Raw genomic sequence first — 22,574 nt, forward strand, 5'->3', positions numbered from 1 at the left:
ATCCGTGTTTGGCGACATCGCGGTGAACACACATTGGAAGCGTGTATTCGTCATCGCCATACTGGCGTATCACCCGGCGTGATGGTATGATGTGCCACTGGTTACACATCTCGGTCACGTCTTGTTCGCATTGACGGCACTTTGAACAGTGGACGTTACATTTCAGACGTGTTACGACCCGTCGCTCTACCCTTCATTCGATCCCTGCGAAACCCTATATTTCAGCAGGATAATGCACGACCGCATGTTGCAGGTCCTGTATGGGCCTTTCTGGATACAGAAAATGTTCGACTGCTGCCTTGGCCAGCACATTCTCCATATCTTTCACAAACTGAATACGTCTGGTCAATGGTGGCCGAGCAACTGGCTCGTCACAATACGCCAGTCACTACTCTTGATGAGCTGTGGTATCGTGTTGAAGCTGCATGGGCAGCTGCACCTGTGCACGCCATCCAAGCTCTGTTTGACTCAATGCCCAGGCGTATCAAGGCCGTTATTGCGGCCAGAGGTGGGTGCTGATTTCTCAGGATCTATGCACCCAAATTGCGTGAAAATGTAATAACATGTCAGTTCTAGTATAATATATTTGTCCAATGAATACCCGTTTATCATCTGTATTTCTTCTTGGTATACCAATTTTAATGGCCAATAGTGTAATAGTAGCCACGGCAGGTTTTAGTTTGCTTACTTGGTAGCACGTCGTCATGCGGCGCAACAGCCAAGGCGACATGGCGGTGAAGTGTCCCAAGGTGGCTCCCTGCATGTCGTGGATGAGCACCTCGCCGCAGATGACCGTCGGGTCGTCCTCCCACAAGGTGGCGTCGGAGCTCATGAAGTCCACTTTGGACGTCTCCTCTGGCGGCAGGGTGCCCGGCGCCAGCTTGCCCATGCGAATCACAGTCACGCGTCTGCCTTCTGCGTCTCGTTCTGGTAGCTGCACTACGACCCTGAAGATGGAAAACGTGTCCCTACACAATTGCGGATTTATTTTTGATACAATGAGTGGATATTGTTGCATTTCCGTCACGTAGAGGCGAGGATATTTCAGCAGCGGACAGTGATATGGGGGTGGAAGCGACTAGTCGCCTCGGTGAGGGACAGAAGTCATTGAGCCAAGTGGCTGTAGAGGCTGTAGTGGCTCCAGCAGACGTGAGTTGGATAGACTAATCCTTTTGTTCCCCGCCTGCTTTTAATAAACGCATACCACGGCGAGGAAAGTTCGCATACTGTACTTGAACCATTCCAAACACGCCGTTGTGTTACTGTGATGATTATCACTGTATGGACTTCGATTACGATTTGGATACAACAGGGACTATTTATGTACTGCTACAGTCGGACTTAGAATCCATTGGGGAATTTATCTGCTTGATACTTTCAGATGATGTTTCCCATCATTATCTCCCGGCTTCTACCTTTTGTGAATGTCTGCTATACCTGCCTGAACTTCACTCCAAGCCCCAGATAGTGGAACTCACCTACCGAGTGCGTAACGAATAATATGTGTTTATGTGTAATCGGACGCAAAAAGAAAACTCATAGTCAAAGACTGTGAGAAGCAAATGGATGCATTGGGTTGATCCAAATCTACACCTACACCGTGCATGTCACCTTACAGTGTAATAAGGGGGTACTTCTTTTACTACTGACGTTTATCCTTTTTCTCTTCCATTCGCGAATGGCTAGTGGGAAGAACGACAGCCGATAAACCTCTCTCTCTTTCTCGGAATTTCTCGTTGCGAACGTTTCCAGAATCATGTGTTTCCTATTGAAAAGTACCTCTTGTTATTTCAGCAGTAAGCCTCTCATTTAACACAACACCTCTCTTGCTGCAAGTTCCACTGGTGTTTGTTGAACATCTCCGTAACACTCTCCCGCTTGATGAACCTTCCTGTGACACAATGCGCCGCTCTTTTTTCTCTTTCTCTCTCCCCCTCCCCGTCTCACCCCTTCTGTCTCTGTCTCTGTCTCTCTCTCATATATCAGTTCAACGTGCTAATGGTCCCAGACAGTTGTGCATTACTTAAGACCCTATCTGAAAAGTTCCATGTAAGTTGCTTCTTTCGTTCATGAATTAATTTTTGTTCTGATTCTCCCACTTAAATCAGTCTGGATTCTTTTTTTATTTCCTACTATTTGTTTTATGTGCTAATTTGCACCTTAGATGGCATGCTAGATACACCTAGATACCTACATAAGCAATCTGCGGTACCACCATCCGACCGCTATGGTTTGGTTAAAATTGTGAAGACTTCTTTTGCAACGGGAAATGGTTCAAATAATATTTTGCGTTTTCAAGGAAAATTAATGCTCGCCAATGCATTTTGTGTTTTAAGAGATTAATCGAAAGTATATCAAAACCGAATTTTGCAAACTTATAACCTTCCCCTAACCCAGTTAATTGAAATAAATTTGTGTTCCTAGTAATGTTGAGCGAGTCCGCTCACTTTTTATTAGAAAATAGGTACAAAATGTTATAAGTGAGTAATTTTAAGACATTATTTTAAAACTGTCTCTACTCGCTGTGTGCCAGCCCTCGGAAGGTGAGAGCAGTCTCCGTTTGATCCCCCGTCACCTCAGCATTTACCGAAAAAGAATTATCGATGATGGGTGCTTACCGGCGGCAAGTGAGAGACAGAACTTCATTACATTTAAATTAAAAATAATTATTTAAGTGAAAAACTTTTAAATATAATACGCTTCTTAACGTTTCTCCTATACCCATACAGATTCCTAGCAACATACAAATCGTCCTGGAAATTTGTGGTTGTGAATTTTTAATAGCTACGACAATACTTGTGAAATTAAAAACGAAAAAAGTAGGACGCATGAAGTAGGTAACTGATGCATGAACAGTTCACCTAAGGTGATAACAATTTTATTGCACTTCAAATTAATCGAACTGTTGCGTCATTTTTCTCAACTGCAGACATTCTGTACATCTTTTACTATTGTCTACTGCATGCACCTCACGTTTTCCGTTTTCAGTTTTACAAATATTGTCGTAGCTATTAGAAATTGACACCTCCTGGATATTGTGTAGTTTGTCTCTAAAAGGTGTTAACGCTAGGCGTGGTTGATGTATAAAGGAAAATGCTGTAAAAGTATGTAAATAAAATCACTCATCCCCGGAAACTGAGTGAGAGCATTCATGTAACGGCACCAACCGACAGAGATTTGTATCAGTCAGTTGTCTCGCATTGAGTGAAACCACTTGAACTGGGTGATTGCGCTAATACATTTATGAAATTGACGTGATAATAGAGATTAGTTTCATTTGGTCTGTATCATTCGACTGAAAAAATCGACTGACCAATCGGTTGTTAAAAACAGTGAATTGTCTTATCGCTAGCCGTTACTAGTCATCTCACGAGCATTGATTCCTTCACTGAACTGTTCCAATGTTCTCTACAGTGGGGGGTATGTAAACAACGTACTTAATGTACCCCCATTGGAAAGAGCTACAAGGCGTTTGGTCAGGCGACCTGTGGATCCGAGGGAATAGGGCCCCATCATCATTACAAAAACGATCCCTCCAGTGACGCGGAATTTCGTCGTTCAGGTAGCGACGAACTTTGATCCTACAATGAGGGAGTGCCCCATCTTGTTGTAAAATGAAATATCTGAATCAGCGGTCAGTTGTGGAAACAATAAGAACTGTAACATATCAAGGTAAGAAGTATCCGTCACAGTGTTCTCACAGAAGAAAAATGGCCCTTACAGCTCTGTTTGTAAAACTACAATGAAAACATTAACTTCTTGCGAATCTCGTTCGTGCGCCACAATTTCACGAGAATTTTCAGTGACTCATACTCTTGCATTTTGTCGATTAACCATTCTAGATAAATGGAAGGACTCTTCGCCGGCGAATATCAGCTTGCAGGTGAAATGTTCATTTTCAAGTTCTTCCTGACTTGTGATGCGAAATTGAAGGCAGACGGTACGGTTTGAAAGTTAACCGCCGTCGTAGAAGCCTCCACACGGTCTGATGAGGTATTCCAATTTCGTGACATACCGACAGTTTATGTTTTTGACTGCGTACGAAATTTTCCCTCGCCCTGCTCGAGGTTGCATGTGGCACACTTGGTCGACCGGTACCTTTCTGTTTACAGAGAGAACCAGCATCCCTAACCTGCCGACACAAACGAACAATGCCGTATTCACATGGCTGTTTCTTGTCAGAATTCCTTTTGAATGCGTGCTGCACTGTTGTAACGGAAAAACACCTCGCATTCATACACACAAAAAGTCTTTTCTTGCTCTCTCGCCGTTTTCTCAAAGCGCTGCACTAGTTACACCAGCTGGTGGGCACAATAAAAACTCGGTCTGCTGTTTTATTCACGCTCAAATTGCATTTCTGCTCGTAACACTTTGGAAAATATATAACTCCGGAAACGAATGTATCATTTATAGTAGACACGCATTTTTCCGCATGTAGCTGCTCAGACATTAAAAAACGTCAACTCAGATGATAGCTAACACTGCTGAGTTGCGAAGTGCCGAACATTAGATCGTACACAACATAGCTTTGAGTCGATGAACCGGCACCATTTTTACCATCATGAATCCTGCGTAGCTAGCAAGTGCTAGGCAGCGTTAGAAATGGAGATGACAGCTTGACGCGGAGTTGTCCACGAGTTCGTCATTGATTGCCACCTCTGAAAGGAAAGAGTGGCGACGGGAATAGACCATGGCCTATACCGAGGTACCATCTCGGGATGCGCCGTAAGTAGTCTGGGAAAACTGCAGAAAACGTACATGAGGGGGCTGAATGATTCACGCTGTAGCACGGTAGTCAGTGATAATGCTGAAAGTTGTATTGAATAAGGGAGAGTCTAGAAAATTGCAGGCCACCATAATCGATGGTAGTGGAGTATTATGTACGTCCAAACAACGGTAAAAATACACTGAGGTGGCAAAAGTCATGAGATACCGATGTGCACATAAACAGATGGCGGTAGTATTGGGTATAGAAAGTATAAAAGGACAGTGTATTGGCTGAGATGTTATTTGTTCTTAGGTGACTCATGTGAAAAGGTTTCCAACGTGATTATGGCTGCACGATGGGAATGTACAGACTCTAAACGCGGAATGGTAGCTGAAGATAGACGCATGGGACATTCTATTTCGGAAATCGTTAGGGAATTCAATAATCCGAGATCCACAGTGTCACGTTAGTGCCGAGAACATAAAATTTTAGGCACTATCTCTCATCACGGACGACGCAGTGTCCGATGGTCTTCACTTAACGATTGAGAGCAGCGGCGTTTGCGTGGAGTTGTCAGTGCTAAGAGACGAGCACCCGCCGAAATCGATGTGGGACATACGGCGAGTGTACCCGACAGGACAGAGAGGTGATATTCGGCGTTAATGGGCTATGGCAGAAAACGACCGACGCCAGTGCTTTTGCTAACAGTACGATATTTTTCGTGGGCTCCTGACCCTATCGGTTGTACGCTAGACAACTGAAGAACCGTGAACTGGGCAGACGAGCCCCATTTCAGTTGCTAAGAGTTGGTGGTGGGGTTAGAGTGTGGAGCGGAACCCACGAAGCCATGGACCCAAACTGCCAACAAGGCACTGTGCAAGATGGTGATGGCTCCATAATAGTGTGGGCCGCGTTTACGTGGAATGCTCGGGGAACTGGAATTTTCAGCCGTTCATGGAATTCAGTTGTGGAGACTATGCGCCTTGTCATGCGGCCAGGACTGTTAACAATTGGTCTGAAGAACATTCTGGACAGTTCAAGCGAATTATTTCACCGCCCAGACCATCCGACATGAATCCCATCGACCATTTAAGGGACATAATCGAGAGGTCTCTTCGTGCACAGAGTCCAGCGTCAGCAACACTTTCGAAATTATGGACGGCTATAGAGGCAGCATGGTTCAGTATTTCTGCAGGCGACTTTATTTATTTATTTATTTATTCATTTACACGTCAAGTTCCGTAGGACCAAATTGAGGAGCAAATATCTAAGGTACTGAAACGTGTCAGTACATGAAACTACAACATAAAAGTGATAACAGATAAAATAAATGTTCATGAACCTGAAAAAAGTCAGCCCATAAGTAAACGTTATCAGCAATACAATAAGAGTCAGCTTAATTTTTCAAGGAACTCCTCGACAGAATAGAAGGAGTGACCCATGAGGAAACTCTTCAGTTTCGATTTGAAAGTGCGTGGATTACAGCTAAGATTTTTGAATTCGAGTGGCAGCTTATTGAAAATCGATGCAGCAGTATACTGCACACCTTTTTGCACAAGAGTTAAGGAAGTTCGATCCAAATGCAGGATTGATTTCTGCCGAGTATTAACCGAGTGAAAGCTGCTTATTCTTGGGAATAAACTAATATCGGTAACACGAAACGACAATAAAGAATATACATATTGAGAGACGAATGTCAAAATACCCAGACTCGTGAACAGAGGTTGACAAGAGGTTCACGAACTCACACCACTTACTGCCCGAACCGCCCGTTTCTGAGCCAAAAATATACTTGTAGAATGGGAAGAGGTACCCAAAAACATAATATCATACGACGTAGGCGAATGAAAATAAGCAAAGTAGACTAGTTTTCGTGTCGATTATCACTCACTTTTGATACCGTTCGAACAGTAAAAATGGCAGTATTAAGTCTTTGAACAAGATCCTGAACGTGGGCTTTCCACGACAGCTTACTATCTATCTGAACACCTAGAAATTCGAACTGTTCAGTTTCACTAATCATATGCCCATTCTGTGAAATTAAAACGTCAGGTTTTGTTGAATTGTGTGTTAGAAACTGTAAAAACTGAGTCTTACTGTGATTTAACGTTAGTTTATTTTTTACAAGCCATGAACTAAAGTCACATACTGCACTATTTGAAACCGAGCCAATGTTGCACACAACATCCTTTATTACCAAGCTGGTGTCATCAGCAAACAGAAATATTTTAGAGTTACCCGTAATACTAGAGGGCATAACATTTATATAAATAAGGAATAGGAGCGGCCCCGACACTGACCCCTGGGGCACCACCCCCCCTCACTAGACAGTACCCCACATCACAGCCGTTATCAACATTGTGAATAATGACCTTTTGCTGCCTGTTGCTAAAGTAAGAGGTAAACCAATTGTGAGCTGCTCCTCATATTCCGAAATGGTCCAACTTCTTGGGCAATATTTTATGATCAACACAATCAAATTCATTAGTTAAATCAAAAAGTACCCCAAGCGTTCGAAACTTTTTGTTTAGCCCATCCAGTACCTCACAGAGAAAAGAGAATATAGCATTTTCAGTTGTTAAGCGACTTCTAAAGCCGAACTGTACATTTGATAGCAAATCGTATGATACAAAACGGCCAATTATCCTTACATACACAGCCTTTTCAATAACTTTTGCAAACACTGATGGCATAGAAATAGGTCTAAAATTATCTACATTATCCCTTTCTCCCTTTTTATAAAGTGGCTTTACTACTGAGTACTTTAATCGCTCAGGAAACTGACCATTCCTAATCGAAAAATTACAAATATGGCTAATTACAGGGCTAACATGTGCAGGACAGTATTTAGTATTCTGCTAGTCACTCCATCATAAACATGAGAGTCCTTAGTCTTCAGTGATTCAATTATTGACTCAATCTCCCCCTTGTCTGTATCACAGAGGAGTATTTCAGACATCAATCTCGGAAAGGCATTTGCCAAGAAAGTTATATGATTTCCTGTAGAAACTAAATTTTTATTTAGTTCACCAGCAATGCTCAGAAAATAATTCTTAATTACTGTACATATATCTGATTTATCAGTAACAGAAATATTTTTTACTGCGAACTGACTTTATATCGTCGGCCTTGTGCTGCTGACCAGACACTACCTTCACAACTGACCATGCGGTGTTAACTTTATCCTGTGAATTAGCTATTCTATTTGTATACCACATACTCTTTGCCTTCCTAATAACGTTTTTAGCACCTTACAATACTGTTTGTAATGGGCTACTGTAGCTTGATTGTGACTACTTCTAACATTTTGATATAATTCCCGCTTTGTTCTACATGATATCCTTATCCCACTAGTCAGCCACCCGGGCTGCCTATTACTACTAATACCCCGTTTAGAATGTTCCAATGGACAGCAACTCTCAAAGAGCATGAGAAATGTGTTATGGAAAGCATTGTATTTATTATCTATGTTATCGGCACTATAAACATCCTTCCACTCTTGTTCCTTGACAAGTTTTAAAAAACTCTCTATTTCTGTTGGATTAACTTTCCTACATAGTTTGTAATTAAATATGACATTGGTTTGAGTACAAATGCCTTTTAGTGTTAAAATTTGTGCATCATGGTCTGAAAGGCCATTCACGCTTTTACTAACAGAATGCCCATCTAGTAATGAAGAATGAATAAAAATATTGTCTATGACTGTGCTACTGTTCCCCTGCACCCCAGCTGGAAAAAACACCGTTTCCATCAGATCATATGAATTTAGAAGATCCACCAACTTTTGGAGTCCACGTCACGTCGGGCTGCTGTACTACGGCGTTCAAGAAGAGATCCACGACAACGTTAGGAGGTATCCCACGAATTATGTCATAATGTTAGATACTCGCCTGCAACTGCCGTCCGGCCGGAGATTATTTATGTCACATTCTACCTGGTTAAATAACGTTTGTCTGCGTATGTAGCTACTTGACTAGAAAAGCAAAAAACTTCGTTGTTTTGTCCTAGATTAATGCAAAGAAGTTTTTAGGCAACTAGGGGGGCGTTACGTCTTATAACGCACTGTAGGCTTGAAAGAGTCAGGATACACCATTGTTATGATTCGAAGCTAAGCTATGCACTTACATAACTGGCTGACTGTACTGTGACACGGATCAGCGAGCGGCAAGGCATGTCATCTCCTGTTCGACCATGCTAAGTAAAGCGTTATGGTGCTCAGACCAAACTTCGGTATGAGGGCACATTTACCATCTGGAGACATATAGTGCTCAACCTGTGTCCATCCTTTTCTTTGGCGCTATTTGCACGTTTTGGGTCCTTACATGGTGAACAGTAGCGCATTACACATCCAGCAACATTATGTAGTCATCTGTGTTTTCTGTTACCAATGTATCACCACAACACAGGTGTGAAAGCATGGCTGCAATCTGTGTGTATCTTATTTTGTCTGTACTCCGTCGTGACTGCGCGCTGTACTTCCAAGACAAACGTGGAAAAACAGGGTTGCATTATTCATTTCGGGTGTGAACAACAACATAAAAGTGATCATTGTGTCAGAACAATGATGGCCATTACAGAACAAGGATTCATCTCAGGTCTGTGCCTGATCACCTTGCTTCTGTGGTATTCGAAGCGTTATCGTGTAAGTACGGCAGAACCATGGTAACGAGTCATAAGTAAATGCGTCAGAACCTTGGTAAGGAGTCATAAGTAAGTGCATCAGAACCACGGTAAGGAGTCATAAGTAAGTACCCAGAACCACGGTAAGGAGTCATAAGTAAGTATGGCAGAGCCACGGTAAGGAGCCATAAGTAAGTACGGCAGAACCACGGTAGGGAGCCATAAGTAAGTGCGGCAGAACCACGGTAACGAGCCATAAGTAAGTGCGGCAGAACTACTGTAAGGAGTCACAAGTAAGCAAGGCAGAACCATGGTAAGGAGTCATAAGTAAGAACGGCAGAGCCACGGTAACGAGCCATAACTAAGTGCGGCAGAACCACGGTAAGGAGCCATAAACCGAGCATTCAGTGTCACAGCCGCAGCTTTACGACACAGTCAGGTTTCAACTTACGCAGAGTTGAGATACTTCTGGGCGATCGGCGCGAAGGGGTCCCTGTTCGTGAATATCTCCGGCAGTGCCGAGCGCATCGTGTAGTACATGTCCAGCTTCTGCTTGGTCTTCTCCAGCGAGAACTTGCAGCCGCGCAGGAACGTCAGGATCCACTGGTCGTCTGCGAAAATGTCAGCATAGTGTGATAAAAGATATACTTTCCGGTTACGCAATGCAACTGAAATAGAATTTTAGATGGAACAGAAGCAATCAATAACAGTGAAACAATCGAAAAAACTAAATGTATTCGTATATACTCGTACTAGTGGAAAATGAAAGAAAAAGCACATCTAATAACGTGATGCTTTACCCTTCAAGGCATCTGACAAACTGCGTAAAGAATGATTATTTAAAGTGTCGTTCTGTGGCCGGAGTGTGAAGCATGTACTCGGCATGAGACTCCTAGCGTCTTCAATATTTTATCAGATTTCCTGAAAACATATTCTCATTTTTAACACTAGACGGACCGAGGGGCGAAACTGGCCATTTTTTGAACTTTTCACTTCCTTTCTAAGCAAACCGTAAACTGGAATAAGTTGATGTATTGTGATTTCTCATCATTTGTATGAAATATTAACCACCGTTTTTTGGAGTGCCCTGTTTCTATTAGGTTGTGAAATATGAAGCTTACTACCTTGAAAGACGGTGGGGAAACTTCGGGTCCTCATAACATTTTTCTTTATTTTTTGGCTACTTCTTTGCAATACTGCGTATGAAATCACATCAGCTGTTGTGATATTCTTGTTCAAATATGCGCCAACAATGTCATTCAATTCAGCGCTGATTGTTGGTTAGTTGAAGCAAGGATTCCAGTTATTATCTGTTATGACGGTATCTGATAGTCGTCACCGCAATCATGAGTTATGAATACAGGAAGTACCTAACAGACGTCGAAATACGAGAACAGTGTTCCCAACCTTTCTGAGACAATTACCAGCAGTACAATCAGATATGAATGATATTTAGTTTTTGTAGGAATTTTATTAAATCACAAATTAATGAATCAATGAGATAATTGGTACATCTTATTTCAAACAACCTTCCTTCATAGAATGATGAACTGATTTTCAGTGCATCGTGAGGGCTACCTAAGAACTCCCTAGATAGGACAGTTGACGATCTGTGTTGAGAGTAGACACTTGTTATGCAACAGGCTTCATCTGCACCACTTCTCTACACTCGGACCCTGCACCCCAACTGAAAATCAACCAAATTAAAATGCGTGCTACAATAAGGCCTACTAATTGTAAATCACGTGATTGATGGAAGCCTTACTTCTGAAATGGCAACAATAGGCGAACTTCAGGCTGCCAATGCTTTGTGTCTGATCATTGCCATTGATAACAATAATAGTAACAATGCCCTGTAGGCACTACAGCAAGGTAGTAGCCACTACGTAGTTATTATTGTATTGTGCTGTCAATTATTTCGTTTATTGTTAGGAAGTGAATAGTGAAGCATTTATGGTCTATTGTGGGAACTGTAAGGGGCAGTCAAATGAAAAAGAGACGGATGGAAAAAAGTAAGTAAACTGTTTATTATTTCAAGGGTAGTCGCCATAATACACTTATCCCAATGTTAATACACACATCAAAAAAAGTATTGCATCACCCCGGTTCCCAGAACTCCTGAAGACAGACGTTGACTGTGGATATTGTATCACAGACACAGTCCGTTTGACTGTTCGGAGGTGTCACTAAACGCGCCCAAAGATGTAAACAACTATGCATGAGCAGGCCTATTAGACGGAGGGGGTCCTAAAGCCAATCAGTTCCAGTCATTCCACCAGCAAGGAGGTACACAGCACGTGTTGTCTATAGTTCAACCATGCCTAGACGGTCAATACCGCGGTTTGATCGCGTCCGCATTGTTACTTTGTGCCAGGAAAGGCTCCCAACAAGGGAAGTGTCCAGGCGTCTCGAAGTGATCCAAAGCGATGTTGTTCAGACATGGAGGAGATACAGAAAGGCTGGAACTGTCGATGACATGCCTCGCTCAGGCCGCTCAAGGGCTACTACTGCAGTGGATGGCCGCTACCTACGGGTTATGGGTCGGAGGAACGCTGACAGCAACGAAAACATGCTGAATAATGCTTTTCATGCAGCCATAGGACGTCGTGTTACGAATCAAACTGTGCACAATAGGCTGCATGATGCGCAACTTCATTCCCGACGTCCATGGCGAGGTCCATCTTTGCAACCACGACTCCATTCAGCGTGGTACAGATGGGCCCAACAACATGCCGAATGGACCGCTAAACATTGACATCACGTTCTCTTTACCAATGAGAGTTGCATATGCCATCAACCAGACAATCGTCGGAGACGTGTTTGGAGGCAACCCGATCAGGCTGAACGCCTTAGACACACTGTTCAGCGAGTGCAGCAAGGTGGAGGTTCCCAGCTGTTTTGGGGTAGCATTGTGTGGGGCCGACGTACGCCGCTGGTGGTCATGGAAAGCGCCGTAACGACTTTACGATACGAGATTGCCATCCTCCGACCTATAATGCAACCGTATCGACAGCATATTGGCGAGGCATTGGTCTTCATGGACGACAATTCGCGCCCCCATCGTGCACGTCTAGTGAATGACTTCCTTCAGGATAACCGCTCGACTAGAGTTGCCACCATGTTCTCCAGACGCGAATCTTATTGAAAATGCCTGGGATAGATTGAAAAGGGCTGTTTATGGACGACGTGTCTGACCAACCACTTTGTGGGATCTACACCGAATCGCGATTGAGGGTCCGCAGCTCGTGGTCGTGCGGTAGCGCTGTTGCTTCCCACGCCCTGGTTCCCGGGTTCGATTCCCGGCGGGGTCAGCGATTTTCTCTGCCTCGTGAACCACCATTGAGGAGTGGGACAATCTGGACCAACAGTGCCTTGATGAGCTTGTGGATAGTATGCCACGGCGAATACAGGCATGCATCAGTGAAAGAGGAGATGCTACTGGGTATTACAGGTGCCGATGTGTATAGCAATCTGGACCACCAACTCTGAAGGTCTCGCTGTGTGGTGGTACAACATGCAATATGTGGTTTTAATGAGCAATAAAAAGGGCGGAAATGATGTTTATGTTGATCTCTATTCCAATTTTCTTTACAGGTTCTGGAACTCTCGGAACCGTGGTGATGCAAAACTTTTTTTGATGCGTGTACATATATCCCACTGTGAGATAAGACGGTCAACGCCTTCGTGGGGAAACGTTTGCAGTTTCCTTCGGAACATGATTTTACCGAGGCGTGTACTTCTACGTGCGAAGCGAATTAGTGGTCACTAATGCCTTTCTTTAGTGCATATAAAATATGGAAATTGTGTGAGGAGAGATCATGGTTGTACGGGGAATGTGTGAGAGCGTCCCAGCGAAACTGCAGCAGCGTAGTCGAAACAACAAGCACGCTAGCTCCGGAGAGGCCTGAGGGTCTTTTTCTTTGATTGCAGGGGCCGCTCACTGCTCATTGAGTTCCGGGAACGAGGCACCACAATTAACGGACAGCGGAGGATAAGCACTTTACAAAAACTGAAGTTTCCCGTCAAGTTAATACACCCAGAAATGCTGACGGACAGCATAATTCCGTAGCAGGATAATGCCCGCCCACATGTTGCCGAGGTTGTTTCGACCAGCTGCAGAAGTTTCTCTGAGAGGCGCTTACACAACCTTCATACAGTTCCGATTTCTCTCCATGCGATTTCCATGTCTTTAAAGCCCGGAAAAAAGATATTCGTGGCCGTTGATTTGCTTCGGACAAATAAGGGCACGCGTGGGTACAATCATGGCTCCGCAGGAAACTACAAACATTTTTCCATGAAGGCATGCATCACCTTGTCTCATAGGCGTATGATGTTAAATGATAAACAGTTTACCTACATTTTGGTATCTGTTTCGTTTTCACTTGACAGCCTCTTATACTTTCATCACAGAGAAGGGATTTTCGTGAGATATTTAAGCACACGATATGCACCTGTCTCATAGATGCATGGTACAGTATATGTGTGTAGTGGGTGTTCTATGTGTGGAAGATGTTCGGGTATTAGTTTCACAAGCTTAACCTCCAACACATTTCATGCGTCAATGCACAGTATATCTCAACAATTCGATGTGAACGGGGTGAGGACAACCTTGAACTATTGAAAATAATACTATCGAAACTTACGTAGGAAAAGAAATAAAACGACGTTTATAAGAATAAACCACATGAAGAACGCCTGACTTACTATTTCTATTTTTTAAACTTCGAATTCTTTATAGTTTTTCGGTTGAAAGATTCTTCAGAGTATTTCTTTGAATAAAACTGTGCAAATTTAAGTTTGTTTCTTGGCCAGTCATGAACAATAACTTCCTCGATCACATATTTAGATCAATTTTTTATTGTTTCTCCTTTGTGACGTCGTTTAAATGTTTCTGACGTATATTCAAAGGCACAAATTTACTTTTCTTTGTTGCAGCAGTCTTTTTTAGGTGTACAAGCAAAACAGTCAACAAAGAAAACGAAACACAACACTATATTTTACCGTTGATGATAAACCTGAAAGACTACTTTCAACGAAATGTGTGCTTATATAAACAATTAAAAACTGCGTGAAACGTATGTGTGATGTCGTTGAATAGGTGTTGTGCCATCAAGGCTGAGGAAACGGATCGAATTTCAATATTTTTTTTAGATATATCGAGACTCTAGTGTCTTTGAAAACAAAAAAATGTTATTTTTGGTAACTTATATAATCGGTATTTTTTTAAGAAATAAGTATGGTAGTAATGATATTTTAAAAATAATTTCCTTTCGTTGCTTGTTTTTACCTATCAGAAAGCTACATTTTACACATTAGGGGTATCCCCGGGTTTGGAACTACTGTTCTAGAAGCACTGAGAAAAACAGAAGACAAACGCTCAGGCGAAGAATTTGAGTTTTTTGACAGTAATCGGGACAATGAAGAAAGTGTGGTAGTTACAGTGTCTGCAGATGAAGAAAGTGAGTCGTGCAACGAAGGTGAAGATATAAACATGGTACAGGGTAGGGAAAAATGAGGTTTCTACATCCAACATGCCCTCTGATGATCCAATTTCAAGCTCTATAAGGTCAACAACTCGGACAAGAGTTGCTTCCCCCCCCCCCCCCCCCCCCTCCTCCTCCCCCGGAAGCCAGTCAAAAACTGTTACTGGGAAACAAAAAATTACTGAGGAAAAAGAAACAGCAAAAGATGGGACTCTGTGTGAAATTGTGGATTCTAATAGAGGTCAGTAATATTTTTGCTCTTCGTGTAGAGTTTTAGATTGTAAAATTACAATAAAAACTAACGATAAAAAGCTTGCATAATAAATAGCAACAATAATGAGTTAATATGCTATTGTACAGCGAATAAAAGAATAGATATAGTCATATAAAAAGTACAGTCATTTTTCATGTCTTCAGTTCGCCTGCAAAGTCATAACATTTTGCAGGATAGCACAAGACACACATCATACACTAAAAGGAAAATTCAAAGAGGCAAACTTCTTACTGGATGGTGGTTAGTTTTCAGTACTTCCATAATGCGCCACATCAAACACTGCACTGGAGCTGAGGCTCGTCGTCGAGCACAAGACGATTCTTGGGCAACAAACACTGAAGAGCCTGAGACTGAGCTTTTGTCGCCATACCGTGTGCAAGAGGAGCGTATGGGGCAAAGAATTTTCCTCTCAAACGTTGTTGGTCAACAGTATTGGGTCCTCAGTTTCTCAGAGAAACTATGGGGTGAAACAGAGTTATCGAAGTTACCGAGTAGACTAGCTCTGAACACCTAAAAACTGAGAAATTTGCCCTTGTCGCAAGGATTTGGAATGCTTACCTAGAAAACTGTGCGCCATGCTATAGAGCAGAACCTTATATTGTAAATGATGAACAACTTTTGCCGTCCAAAACAAGATACCCACTCATACAATAAATTGCAAGCTGGCCCGACAAGTTTCGTATAAAATTCTGGTTACTTTTACGTGTTTCTAGTAAATACGTACTTAGTGGATATCCATGCAATGGTGCTGAATCCCCCCCTTCCCCCCCCCCCCCCCCCCCCTTACAAGCAGATTAAGGAGTTGGTGAAAAGTTTGTTATTAGGTTTGTAGAACCATACTTAGGGAAAAGTTTTAATGTCACTACTGACAGTTACTTTATGTCGTTAAGCCCTGCAAACCGTCTGAACTTTAGTGGGTACTTTGAACCGTGACTGAAGAGAGGTGTCTTTTACTGCAAAGACAGGAAAACAACCACTCATCTCGACTATAGTGTATAAAAACCTAACAGTTCATCAAAGAAGAACAAATAAGAAGAATATTTTGTTATTGAGTTCACTTCACTCTCATGTATCTCTGTCCGAAAGTCAGAAGAAGACTCGTAATGCAGTGCAATTTTACAATAAAACAAATTTGGGGGTAGACTTTGCGGATCAACTGGCTGGGATGTTCTTTACAAAAGCCGGTACAAGACGTTGGACATTGCATATATTTTACAATATTCTTGATTCGGCTTTTGTATGAAAATGGCTCTATGCACTATGGGACCTAACATCCGATGTCATCAGTCCCCTAGACTTAGAACTACTTAAACCTAACCAACCTAAGGACATCACACACATCCAAGCCAGAGGCAGGATTCGAACCTGCGACCATAGCAGCCGCGTAGTTCCGGACTGAAGCGCCTAGAACCGCTCGGTCACAGCGGCTGGCGGTTTTGTATAATGGAGTGTCTGTTAAACGACATAACAGACAGAAGCATGTTTCTGACTTGTGCGAAGAGCTTCGAGCGCAGTATGTACAGTATCAGCAAGATATAAAGAGACGAAAGATGGACCAAGGAGGGCAACATAGAGAGAGAAGTTTTAAATGCGTACCTCAAGCAAAGAAAACCATACTGCTACTGTTTGTTCAGGTTGTGTGAAAGCGGTATGCTGCAAATGTGAGAACAGGAGACTAGTGTCGTGCGACAAATGGAGCAGTAAAAGGCAGTATAAGCAATAAACAAGCATGGAGCCAGTTTGACCTGGCGGTGCTTATGGGCAGTAGCCTGTATGCCGTCTTTTAGTGTTAAAACGTAGTCTGCTACCGCGTGATGTAGTGTAGTGAAAAGACAAGAGAGTCTCACATTGAAGGACGGCAGTTCGCTCCTGTGTAGGTACCAGCCGGTTTGACTGGTGTGAATCATTACGTTTAAGCCGCGCGTTAATTTGGAATAAGCATATGAAATAGAAGGGCTGTTTTTGCAAAGTCCTAAGAGTTGAGTGTGGATTAAGACTCTACACTACAGATAAATGCGAGGTTTTAGGAAGTAGAGTAACTTTTAACTACAGAAGCTTTTAGATGAAACGGCTTTTACAGATCTTGGTCATCACACTTTTATTCAAGTAAGTGACCATACTGAAATACATATCTTTATATTGTCAGACTGATTCTAAAATACCCTAATGAGCCAAAATATTATGAAAATGTCCTGCGTAACGTGCTGGTGCACTTTTGGAACGCTATACTGCAGCGATCCTCTTTGGTATGGCTTCTACATTGAAACGTCAAAGAAACTGCTAGAGGCATGCGCATTCAAATACAGAGATACGTAAACAAGCAGAATACGGCACTGTGGTCGGCAACGTCTATGTAAGACAACAAATGTCTGGCACAATTATTAGAACGGTTACTGCTGCTACAACGGCAGGTTATCAAGATTCAAGTGATTTTGAACATGGTATTTTAGTCGATGGAACACAACATCTCCGAGGTATCGATGAGGCGGGGATTTTCCTGTACGATCATTTCGCGAGAGTACCGTGAATATCAGGAACCCGGTAAAACATCGGTTCACCGACATCGCTATGGCCGGAACCAGATACTACAAGAGAATCTTTCAACGTGACAGAAGTGCAGCCCTTCTGAAAATTCTTCCAGACTTCAGTGCTGGGTCATTAACAAGTGTCAGCGAGTGAACGATTCAGTGAAATATTATCGGTATGGGCTTTCGGAGACGAAGGCCGACTCGTGTACCCTTGATGATTGCACGATACAAAGCTTTATGCCTCGCCTGGGCCCGTCAACACCGACATTCGACTATTGATGACTGGAAAAATATTGCCTAGTCGGACGAGTCTCGTTTCAAATTTTATCTAGCGGATGGACTTGTACCGATCTGAAGAGAACCTCATGACTCCATGGATCCTACATGTCAGCAGGGGCTGTTCAAACTGATGGAGGCTCTGTCATGGTGTGGGGTGTGTGCAGTTGGAGTGATATGGGACCCTGATACGTCTTGATACGACTCTGACAGGTGACACGTACGTAAGCATCCTGTGTGATCACCTGCTTTAATTCATGTCCATTGCGCATTCGGACAGACTTGGGCAATTCCAGCAGGACAATGCGACATCCCACACGTCCAGAATGCCTACAGAGTGGCCCCAGCTCCACTCTTCTGAGTTTAAACACTTCCACTGGGCACCAAAGTCCCAGACTTGCAAATTATTGACCATATATACCATGCCTTGCTACGTGCTGTTCAGAAGAGATCTACATACCCTCGTACTCTTATGGATTTATGGACAGCCCTGGTAACAGTTCCCTCCAGCACTGCTTCATACATTAGTCGAGTCCATGCCACGTCGTGCTTCAGCACTTCTGCGTGCTCGCGGGGGCCCTTCACGATATTAGTCAGGTGTACCAGTTTCTTTGCCTCTTCAGTATATAATTTCTTGATAGGTTTCCAGAACTCACATAATTCCTAAACTCATGGGCTAATTGTTAGTGGGCGTGCAAGTGACAACTGATAACAACCCAGATGTGTTCCTTGTGGTTCGATTCAGGTGAATTTTGTGGCGAAGATATCAACGTGAGTTGACTGTCAAACTTCTAACACCACCGCAGCACGATTCTGGCCTTACACCAAAGTCATTTGTACTGCTGCAAGATGCTATCATCATCGGGAAAGACATCAAGCGTGAAGCCACTACAGGAGGCCCGAAATAATGTTCACGTAGACGACAGTTGTGAAGGTGCCTTCGATTTCAACCAGACGTCGTTTGGAAGCCGATTTGAATGTTCCCCCATAGTATGCTATTGGTTCCACCGGCCTGGTGCTGTGCTGTATGTTTCGAGTACGCAGACACGACCATAGACGTGTTGTAACGGGAAACGTATATGTCAGATCGGACGACACGTTTTAATTGATTCGCTGATCCGGTGCTTATTGCAGTCGTAACTAACGATATCGTTGGATCGACATGGGAACACGCAGGTGTCATATGTTGCAGAGCTCCATGCTCCACCACGTACGCTGAACCGCCTGCTCCGAACCGTTTGAGCTTGGACGGACTTTGTACTCCGTCGTCACATCTGCCACAGATCGCCGCCTATTCTGGAGCGGAGAAGCGTCTGACCTGCACGTTCTGTGATGAGACAGGGACGTCCAAAAGCTGGTCACCAACTCTTGGTTCCACCGTCCTTCAACTACTTTCCGTACGTGCTTACTACAGCAATGCGCAACAGTCGACTGGCTTCCCCATATCCCATAATCTCGTTCCTAGGTTCTGGGAAGCAAAAATCTGTCGCTCCTAAAACTCACTTGCGTCAGTGGATTTCCCGGCTTGCACCCTGTATCGACTCTAGAATAATTCCGTTCGTCTTTAATTCGTTTCCAAATTCTCTTACCGCGTCGTGTGCCACCAGGATGCATTGAAAGTCGCGGTGAACAATGGTCACAAGGTTTTCACGTGTCAGTGTACGTACGTCAACTTCTCAGTCGAGTACAGGTGAAAATGTGTACCCCGACCTTGACTCGAATCCGCGATCTCCTGGTTACATGGCAGACGTTCTATCCATCTGAGCCACCGAGGGCATAGAGCATAGAACGACTGCAGGGATTACCTCGCGCACGCCTCCCTCGAGACCCACCTTCTCACCTTATATGTCCCTACTCAACACACTCGTTACTCGTGGAAGTGATTCTTTCCAAGTCCCGTGCCGGCCGAGGTGGCCGAGCGGTTCTAGGCGCTTCAGTCTGGAACCGCTCGACCGCTACGGTCGCAGGTTCGAATCCTGCCTCGGGTATGGATGTGTGTGATGTCCTTAGGTTAGTTAGGTTTAAATAGTTCTAAGTTCTAGGGGACTGATGACCTCAGCTATTAAGTCCCATAAGGCTCAGAGCCATTTTTGACCCAAGTCCCGTAATAGTTCGGGTAATACGTGTGCATCTGCACAGAAGAGGAAGGTCATGGCCGGTACTGCCAGAACTATATACTTATATGGATATGGTGTCTGTTCTTTCGGACATGTCCGAAAGAACAGACACCATATCCATATAAGTATAGTTCTATATTTAGCTCCGTTACTGATGGATAGCATGTAGATACCGACAGCGGAACTATTTCTGTGTTAAATTAAAATCTAACTGAGTTGTCTCTCTCAGGAGCCAGGGCAGTCTTTCTAGCTCTAAACACAACGAGAGAAAGTTGTCATTGAGCGAAAGTTACAGTCATTAACATCGATCTGCCACTATTGTTCCATGTCATTCAAGTTCCGGTTTCATGGTGACTTTAGACTTATCAACTATCTGTAGACTGAGCTCCAGTATTGAATCCTAAATTAAATGTCTCTCATCGAGTTTTCCCTCAGTGGCGACACGGCGCCGTTAATATAGAGATGCTTCCCTTGAGCTTATTGAACAGTCAATAGGGTATTGACAATCACTTCTTTCACAGCACAACCCGAGTGCAGCTCTAATGCTGTTGTACACTATTCTTGAGTGTCATGTGTTTCTCCTCTTTGGGATACGTCTCATTTTTGTGGCGGCAGTCCCGTCAATTAACAACGTTAGTATCGAATGTGTCACAGTGTGACACACTCATGTCAGAATATTTTCCTAGTTGGTGGACAGCCAAATTGGGCTTTCCTCAGGCCGTATAGAACACCCTTATCTGGAGTTGTATGGATTAAAGTACTTTTACCTTTCACGGTCTTATACACCCTGATGGCGTGTCAATTAGCGTGTCATAAAGCAGGCATAGCTTCATTAATGTTTGGGGAATAGAGGAAAAAATATTACTACTGAACATATAAAGCAAGAGAGAGAGAATATAGTCGAATGAAATCAGGCACTGGGGAGGCAATCAGAATGATGAATGTAACACTGCAAATAGCAGAAGAGTTTTGGTGTTTCGGCAACGAAATAACTGAAGATGAGAGATTTAGAGACGAAAGAAAATGCAGAGTGGCGAATAGCAAAAAAGATTTCTGAAAAAGAGAATTTTGTCAGCATCAATTTGTGTTAAGAAGTCTTCTGTAACGGTATATACCTGGCGTGAGGTCTTTCACAGAAATCAAAAGTCTAGGAAAATCATTTCAGACAAAAGGAGAATAATTTCTTTTGAAATGTGATACCACAGAAGAATATTGAAGATTAGATGGGCAGCTCGAAAACTAAGAAGGAAGCACTGCATCGAATAATTAGAGGAAAATGAAATTTATGGCGCAATTCGACTAAAAGAAGGTATAAGTTGTTCAAAAAGATTTCGGGCTTGCAGTCGGTCGTCGTAAATTTGATTGCACGATATTTCGGCTGGACAACTGCCAGCCATTTTCAGGTGAGCCGTCCTCGTTCGGCTCACCTGAAGATGGCTGGCAGTTGTCCAGCCGAAATACCGTGCAGTGAAGTTTACGACGACAGGCTGCAAGCCCGAAATCTTTTTCAATAGTTGATTCGCCGGGAAAATTTCAAATTTTACAAGGAATAAGTTGATAGAATATATCTTGAGGCATCAGTGCATCGTCAATTCAGTGATGGAAGAAAGCATAGAGGGGTAAAGCTGTAACGGGAGGCCGTGGTTCGACTTCAATAAACAGATTCAAATTTAGGTCGATTGCAGTACTTTTGCAGAGATGAAGAAAGTTGCATAGAATAAACGAGCGTGGATTTCTGCATGAAACCAGTGTTCGGACTACAGACTGTCACAATAACGTATTGAAACTCAGATGGTAATAACATATTTACATAACCTTTAATTTTTTTGTATTATGATAGTCACATTACTTCCAGAAATTACTTGGAAAAAGTATTGATTTTGATCGTGGAACAGAAATGTATCTGTTGCTAGAAATTACGTTGTGATAATCTAAGACCCGTCACCTGTATAGTCTGATAACGGTATTACTTCCGAATCCAAATGATAACCACGCTAGGAAATTGTATAAATCAACAATCAGTAAACATAAAAAACAGATCAGAAGAAAATTCGTAACTGATATGTCTCTTGTGCTCTGGCTATCGAAAAACTTGTTATGTAGATCAGCAGCGTATCTCTGTAAAATAGAACGTAATTCCTAGCAGCGGGACAGTATCACTCACCATCGCGAGCGTTGAGGTGGGGCTGTTTCTTGAGCCACTCCTTGATGTGCTTGATGTCTTCGTCTCTTCTCTTGGGGTCCTCGTTCAGATTCTTCTGTGCTATGGCCTGCAGTTCGGGGGAAACCTGCCGGTAACTCATCTGTAACAACACAGGGTTGTCAATCGATACAATGTTAGAATAATCCACGATTCATGCACTTCTCACTGAGTGTAATGTACCATGAAATATTGAGCTCCTGCGTTACTTAACAGATGGTGATAATACACCACGAAACACCTCGTAGCACGATCTGGTTCTTGCTTTAGAACCAACATGACCCCATATCTGGTGTCGGTGACAAGACTACGTGTTCTGCGTCAACAACTAACCAGTTTGAAACGTCACTTATTAAAAAGCAGCAACA

General features: G+C 43.1%; 1 protein-coding gene across 1 annotated transcript in view; it reads right to left on the reverse strand.

Moving 5' to 3' along the window:
* LOC124545093 (alpha-tocopherol transfer protein-like) overlaps positions 1–22,315 on the reverse strand; it is a 64,955-nt gene extending 42,640 nt beyond the window's left edge. The window contains exons 1-3 of the mRNA XM_047123905.1: positions 22,171–22,315; positions 9,780–9,939; positions 689–947 (exon numbers count right to left, since the gene is read on the reverse strand). Coding sequence (XP_046979861.1) covers positions 689–947; positions 9,780–9,939; positions 22,171–22,309 — 558 coding nt within the window. The 5' untranslated portion in view covers positions 22,310–22,315. The remainder of the gene's footprint in view (positions 1–688; positions 948–9,779; positions 9,940–22,170) is intronic.
* Positions 22,316–22,574: the final 259 nt, after the last annotated feature.

The sequence above is a fragment of the Schistocerca americana genome, chromosome 8 (genome assembly GCF_021461395.2).
Source record: "Schistocerca americana isolate TAMUIC-IGC-003095 chromosome 8, iqSchAmer2.1, whole genome shotgun sequence".
In the NCBI taxonomy this organism is placed as follows: Eukaryota; Metazoa; Arthropoda; class Insecta; order Orthoptera; family Acrididae; genus Schistocerca; species Schistocerca americana.